Genomic DNA, 6,980 nt, shown 5'->3' with positions numbered 1-6,980 from the left:
CTTCACACTAAACAACTTTCCAACGAGAACGACAACGATCCGTGACTTTGCAGCGTCCTGGATAGCGATCTCAAGTTTGACACGTAGCAGCGATCTGGATCCCGCTATTATATCGCTGGTCGGAGCTAGAAGTCTGGAACTTTATTTTGTCGCTAGATCGGCGTGTATCGTCATGTTTGACAGCAAAAGCAACGATGTCAGCAATGTTTTTACATGGAGCGTGAACGATAAGTGAGTCGCCGTTACGTCACTGGATCACTCCTGCATCGTTCTGGAGTTGCTGTGTTTGATGTCTCTACAGCGACCTAACAGCGACGCTCCAGCGATCTAGTTTAGGTCGGATCGTTGTCTATATCGCTGGAGCGTCGCTTAGTGTAACGGTACCTTAAGAGACAGTCAAGGATAGAATCAACATGGAAAAGTGACCCTGGACTCAGAAATGCTAACTAATAATAAGCGAGCATGCTCATGTTTTAATAGAGTATCTTCTGCATGCTCGAGTATTATGTTCAAATCACCGTGGCTGCATGTCCTGCAGATGTTAGGCAATCCCTGCATGTGTTGTGGCTGTTGAACAAGCGCAAGACATAGAATATCTTTGGCGTGCTCTAATACTATTAACACACGAGTGTGCTCACTCATCACTAGTGTTAACCAATAAAGTAAAATGTGACTATAGAGTCTACAATTGCTATTTAAACCCTAATATTATGTTGGTTCATTTACTTATCCAAAAGTTCTGCATTTGCATAATGTATTTTTATTTTTGAAAATTGAGCTGAACCAGATTTATGCTTTTATACGCACTAATCAGCTGATTAGCCCCAATTCGTGTAGTATAGTCCCACACCAGGACATCTCTGGCCCATTAGATGGCAGACAGTGACACCACTCAACAGTCTATGTATTAGCTGCGGATCCAAGTCGTGGGATAAGGCCTCCATTTATCAGATTTGCTTTTACACTCCATTCTGTAAGTTGTATTTGATCAAGAGAATGTGGAGGTCATGTGAAACTTCCATTCGCATTGGAACACAAACATAATAGATCAATGAGAAAAAGGTTGTTGGTATAGCTCACCACCCTGGTAGGATCACAGATCCCAGTTGGAGTTCTCTGGAGGGTGCTGATCCTGCTGGTGATAGCAGCCAATTGGACACATGAGGGGGAAAGGATTACAATCCAGCACTACCATTCAGGTAATAAGATTATTTTATTTTTTAATCCATTAAAAGAAAACCCATTTAAAAATCAAAACCCGACACGTTTCTTGAGCACAAGGTGCCCTTCATCATGTGACTTTTAATGGATTACAAATAAAAGAATCTTTTATTACCTGGACTGTAGTGCTGGATTATACTCCCCCCTCCATGTCATAATAGATCAATATCTATCTCTCAAATGTGAGTGCGTGTGCCTGTGTGTACGTGGCCTACTAAAGCCAGTCAAATTTGTTATAATTTGTCAGAAAATTGGCATAAATTATAGCACACATTTCTCTTTCCCTTAGTTGGTGAAAACTTGCCCGGCTGGTACACGACATGCAATAATTCATAAAGTTTACTAGGAGGTCTGTGCCTCTGAAAAATAAGTGTCTGCATTTTACATCTAATTGGAAATTTCTAATGCCTAATTGGAAATTGGGCATGGAAATTTCTTTGTAACTTTGCCCCCTTGGTTTCTTTCCTTAACCCAAACTATTTTAGCAGTCTGGTAGGATATTCGAAAGATCACTGCCATTAGAAAAAGGGGGGTATGCTTGGTTCATAATGTTTAGGTAAAGGTACCGTCACACTCAGCGACGCTGCGGCGATATAGACAACGAGCCGACCTAAACTAGATTGCTGGAGCGTCGCTGTTTAGGTCGCTGTAGAGACGTCAAACACAGAAACTCCAGAACGATGCAGGAGCGATCCCGTGACGTAACGGCGACGCACTTATCGTTCTCACAGGTCGTTAGCTCCATGTTAAACATTGCTGGCGTCGTTGCTTTTGATGCCAAACATGACGATACACGCCGACCTGGCGACGAAATAAAGTTTTGGACTTCTAGCTCCGACCAGCGATGGCACAGCGGGATCCTGATCGCTGCTGCGTGTCAAACACAACGAGATCGCTATCCAGGACGCTGCAACGTCACGGATTGTTGTCGTTCTCGTTGCAAAGTTGCTGAGTGTGACGGTACCTTAAGTTGTACAAGTTGTTAAGTTAATAGATAAGCAAGTTAAATACATAATACATATGCATATGCTCAGGAATTTCACAGTAGTGAAACACATAAAGATAAGACTCACTGTGGGATGTTAATCCAATTTACTATGTTAAACAGACTTCCTGAATAGATAGAGGTGAAAAGAATAGGACAAGTAGACTGGAGAGCCAAACATAGAAATGTCAAAAGTAGAAAAAAAAAAAATTTGGTAGGATGTCAGCCAGCTGAAATTAAATAGAATATATATATTTTTTACTAAAAGCATTGAAAATCTTTTAGTACTACCTTTTTTTAAATATATACATATACATGTGCGTGCGAGAGAAAGATAAATGAGATGGTGTAATAATTGATCATTACCTCATGCTCTTTTTGTATATTTTTGTGTTTCTTTGGATACTTTGTTATACCATGCCTGATGTATAGAGCCCCAAGCAATCTTGAGCGCTTGCTTTGTAACATCGTATATAAGGAGATATAAATTCTATCCCAAAAGTCAAATAAATAGGCCTAAAAGCATTTTATTTTCAGACATACTACATTTAGTTATTACAGACACTTATTGAAGGTGCAATAAGACACTGACCCACAAATGTACATATCAGTATTTTCACTTTCCACATAAATGCATTAAATAAAAATAACAAAATTGTTATAACTAAAAAGGATATTCCTAAAATTCACATTTTATTATTTTTTTTGTTTAAATAAAACCTATTTACACATATTAAGCTCTATACATAAAAGACATACTATTCAATATCTTACAACCAAGATATGGTGGTTCAGTGTGAGGAGAAAGGCTGTATATAGAACTAGTTACTAAAGATCAAAACCCACTGCAGCCTGTAAGACACAGTATATATTTGTGAACATTCCTCCAATCCACCAGTTAAACCCACCATAGAAATCCGCTAGCTGGAACACGCATGCTTTGCAATGCACAAACCTAAGTGAAACATGTAACAAATGTAAAAGCTATGTGCACTTGTACAAATCATGTGCCCTATAATGTGCTCATCAGAACAAATGAGAAATTGTGCAAAAAGCAAAATTGTTACATCTTAAACATAATATTCATAGAGTAGAGAAACAGACCCCACCACTGTGCCAAGGATTGCTAAACAAAGCATTATTATAAACCCTTCCAGCAAGCTGAAAACTTAAGATAGGCAGAGGAGGTAAATGTCTTTAGGCTGTTATTTAAAATGTATGTACAGCAGAAGATGATCAGTTTTCATGTAGTCCATCCTTCATACCATTCAGTCACAGTCTAAGACCATCTTACATTTGTATTTAGTCCGTCAGCAAGCTGGAACGTAAAACTTCATCATCAGCAGAGGTAATCTTGTGGATTTTGTCAAAATATCAGCTTTTTTCATCTTAAAATCAATTCCAAAAGCAAAAAATATATACATCAAACAAAAGGATCCTTATTCCTTTGTACCAAATTATTTTTAATCCAGACCAATTTTTTAAACCATATTGTCCCATACCAATTCGATTTACCAAGATCCAATCTTAGTGAATAAAAAAAAGAAAAAGTAAAAATGTAAATGAGATAGCCGTATCATGTAATATGTTTGTCCAGTCCATGGTCCATACATTTTTCGATTCACCAGCAAGTAAAGGGAAACAGAGAATATTGGCTCCAGTCTGACATGCCATTGTGTGGGTGGGAGACTGCGCCTTGTGTGCTTCGTTCTGGTGGGTAGGCATAGCCCATGGGGCGATACTGTCCTTGTGAAGGTACCATCCATTGTTCTGCTCCATATGTGCCATATATGGGTCCTCGCAGACTCTGTCTCATCGGTGTTTCAATGGGAAGGTTCATTACACTTGAGCGATCCGGTGCAGGTTGCAGTGAATGGAATGAAGGCCCCTGCAAAGCATCAGACTCCGGCACTGTAGCAACATCTGGTGTGAGACGTCTGCCTTGTGCTTCATGCGAATCCACAGAGCCTGAAAGTGGCTGAAGATATCTTTTGTTTGGACTTCTGTGATATGAAATGAAAAGTATTTAATGAAACCATCATCAACTTTTGGTTACCTTCACAATAACACTATTTTACATTACATGGACAAGTACTCACCTGCATAAAAAGCTGGAGGAAGCTGAAGGAACCTGCTGTTCCTGGCTTGAAGATCTTGTCAGCTCTGGAGAGTTAGGGGTCAGGTTCTGGCTTCCTTCAGGATTTTGAACCCACTGAGAGTATATTCCCGTAGGAACATCAGCAGGCTCTTCCTTCAAACGTACAACTTTACAGTGATCTGAGAAATAAGACAAAAAAAAAAAAAAGAATAAATGTTGAGAATTTTCAGTGATCCACCAGAAGACATGTTGTCCTCTGAGACAAACCATATGGTTTGATAAAGCAATAATACCTTTTTCTGCTTCAGGGCTGTTCTCCCACTTTCTTTTCTGGCTTTTGTTTGGACTTTGTGGCACAATTTTCATAAGGTCATCCCTGAGGCAAGTAACACTGCAAGTATTATATTAAGTTAGTGAAAATTACATAACAGCAAAAAAATAAAATAAAAAATGTAGTAGTCTTGTAAGATGTTCTTACCTTTTGCGAGTTCTTTCTTGTTCCCGAAATCCTTTTGCAAATGGATTGTGATCAATTTTCAATTTTGTGATCTGTGGCATAAAGGAAATAATTTAAGCTAAAAATTAAATGCAGATCCCTATAACAGTGTCTGGTCTCAGCCATACCTTCTCATTCTGGTAAGCAGTCACTGCAGTAAACTCTGTCTCTGGGAAGGTGAACACCTGCAGTAAACCCCAACGGGTGTTATACACATCGTCCGATTGGATCACATGGAACCTGGGCTTGTATCTGTGCATAGAGTGCAAGATGATCTGGAAGAAAAGAAAATAGTTTAAAGCAAAACAAAGACGAAAATAATTCTTAGCCAAAACGAAAACACGTTTTATGATCATCTCATTTACGTGTCCATGTTGGTCCAAAGTGTTATTGGTGAGTTTTAATTTTTGAAAGCATATGACATCCTTCATCCAGTGGGCACCAGGGGCCGGAGAGTCGGGGTGAATATAGGTCCTGCATGGTGGGTGCGGTTCCGCTTTTCCTGCAGCCTCCCACTGATTCTTGTTCCACTATGGACCAAAAAAAGGACATTGCAACTAAATGTACAAATGCATCACACAGTCATCAAAGATATACGTGGAATTAAAATGGGGACTATATATAGGAAGAGATATGGATTAGCACTGGTAAAGAGTTACCGTGAGCAAAAATGGTCTACATAATGCACCCACTATTGTGTCAATCATTACATATATTCCTGACCATAGCTATAAAGTCCTATAGGTTTTCAATAATATTTACCTTGTATCTGCAGTTATCCGTGGAAAGAAAATCAACCAACACCAAATATTTAGTGAAAGGATGTAGTCCATATAGTCTAATCTTGCACTGCGGGAACATCCGCCTGTGGAGAGTAACAGGTTAAGATAGAAGGTGATTGAAATACCCATGGCGCTGATATATAGATTTATATACACACACATAGTTGTTACAGTTTATATTTGTAAATACCATCTTATACATTTCAATGTAAAAAAAAAAAGCTTAACAAAATCTGTCAGATACACGACTCAAGTAAATCTTTGTTCAATAGATTGCAACCTGTAACAATTGTCATGATAAGTAAAAATCCATAGTAATAAAACTAGCCGAGGAACAAAGAGGGAGGTGTTTTAAGATCTAGATTAAAAAAAAGCAATATCTTAACAGTTGTATATACATGCAGTAGTCACTTCCTTTCTATAATTATATATTTGGCCGATTGAGGTTATTATAGAAGCTTGGCACATTAGACATGGTGTCACAATACACCCACCTTCCTGATTTAGTGATGATCATCTCTGTCCCTTCTTGGTGGAACTGTCTCCATAAGTCCAATTCCTCGAGCGACGCACTGACAGAGTTGGGAAGGTAAAGAGAATCTTGATTGTTAACACAGTCCATGTCTGTTGCGGGTTTCACATCTAAAAAGAAGCAAAACAAGAGATGCCATCTGTACTCCTGCCATGTGTCCAAAATCTTGCAGAGTCTCTTATGTCCCATGGCTACAGCATTGCATTCTAGTCATAGCATACGGCTGGCTACTGCATGGTGTATATGAGCCACGTACCTTCCCAGACATTGACTGTTCTATGATTCTGTGTCTCTACTTACCAGGCAAAGAGAGCATGATCCTTCAATAACTCCACTCACACCTCAAACTATATTGTGACCATGGATGGACAACATTTAAAGGTAAAGGGAGGAGCCAAGACACCTTCCTCCACCCCAACCTGATCTCCCATACCAGGTCTTTGATGTCTCAGGACACAAAGAGAGGAAGGATCTTGTTTAATGATAGGGGCAGGAGCAGGCTGACCAGTGATTAGCATGAGGCTGATACACAGGAAACCCTGCAGGGGAAATGCAACTTCATTTAGTGCTAACTCACTGCAAAACAAACAGAATATGGAAGCCTTCTCTGGCACTCAGGAGATGGGTTCTCAGACGCATGGCACTACCAGCCTGACAATGCTGGACATCTTGTAACATTTACCAATTTATATAAATTTAGTTTACACATCTAATTCTGTGGATGGGAGGAAAGTGATTGCTCATGTTACATTATAGCAAGTAAAATGCAGACTAATAAATTGGGCTCCAAGTGTCGGATACTCACATGGCACAATGCATCAGGACTAGAACTGAAAAAATATACACCTGCATAGCTAGAATTGGAG

At 39.3% G+C, this 6,980-nt stretch overlaps 1 protein-coding gene across 4 annotated transcripts in view; it reads right to left on the bottom strand.

Annotated features, from left to right (window-relative positions):
• Positions 1-2,717: 2,717 nt before the first annotated feature.
• The window catches only part of LOC143814832 (T-box protein VegT-like), a 72,631-nt gene continuing 68,368 nt past the window's right edge, over positions 2,718-6,980 (bottom strand). For 3 of the 4 annotated variants that reach the window (XM_077293478.1, XM_077293479.1, XM_077293480.1), the window contains 8 exons: positions 6,077-6,224; positions 5,563-5,665; positions 5,166-5,330; positions 4,929-5,075; positions 4,783-4,853; positions 4,598-4,695; positions 4,306-4,483; positions 2,718-4,209 (listed from right to left, as the gene is read on the bottom strand). In XM_077293478.1, the coding sequence (XP_077149593.1) occupies positions 3,828-4,209; positions 4,306-4,483; positions 4,598-4,695; positions 4,783-4,853; positions 4,929-5,075; positions 5,166-5,330; positions 5,563-5,665; positions 6,077-6,204 (1,272 nt within the window). In that variant the 5' untranslated portion in view covers positions 6,205-6,224 and the 3' untranslated portion in view covers positions 2,718-3,827. The remainder of the gene's footprint in view (positions 4,210-4,305; positions 4,484-4,597; positions 4,696-4,782; positions 4,854-4,928; positions 5,076-5,165; positions 5,331-5,562; positions 5,666-6,076; positions 6,225-6,980) is intronic. The other variant, XM_077293483.1, reaches the window with a different exon arrangement.

The sequence above is a fragment of the Ranitomeya variabilis genome, chromosome 1 (assembly GCF_051348905.1).
Source record: "Ranitomeya variabilis isolate aRanVar5 chromosome 1, aRanVar5.hap1, whole genome shotgun sequence".
Lineage (NCBI taxonomy): Eukaryota > Metazoa > Chordata > Amphibia > Anura > Dendrobatidae > Ranitomeya > Ranitomeya variabilis.
This window is presented reverse-complemented; position numbering and strand designations above follow the sequence as displayed.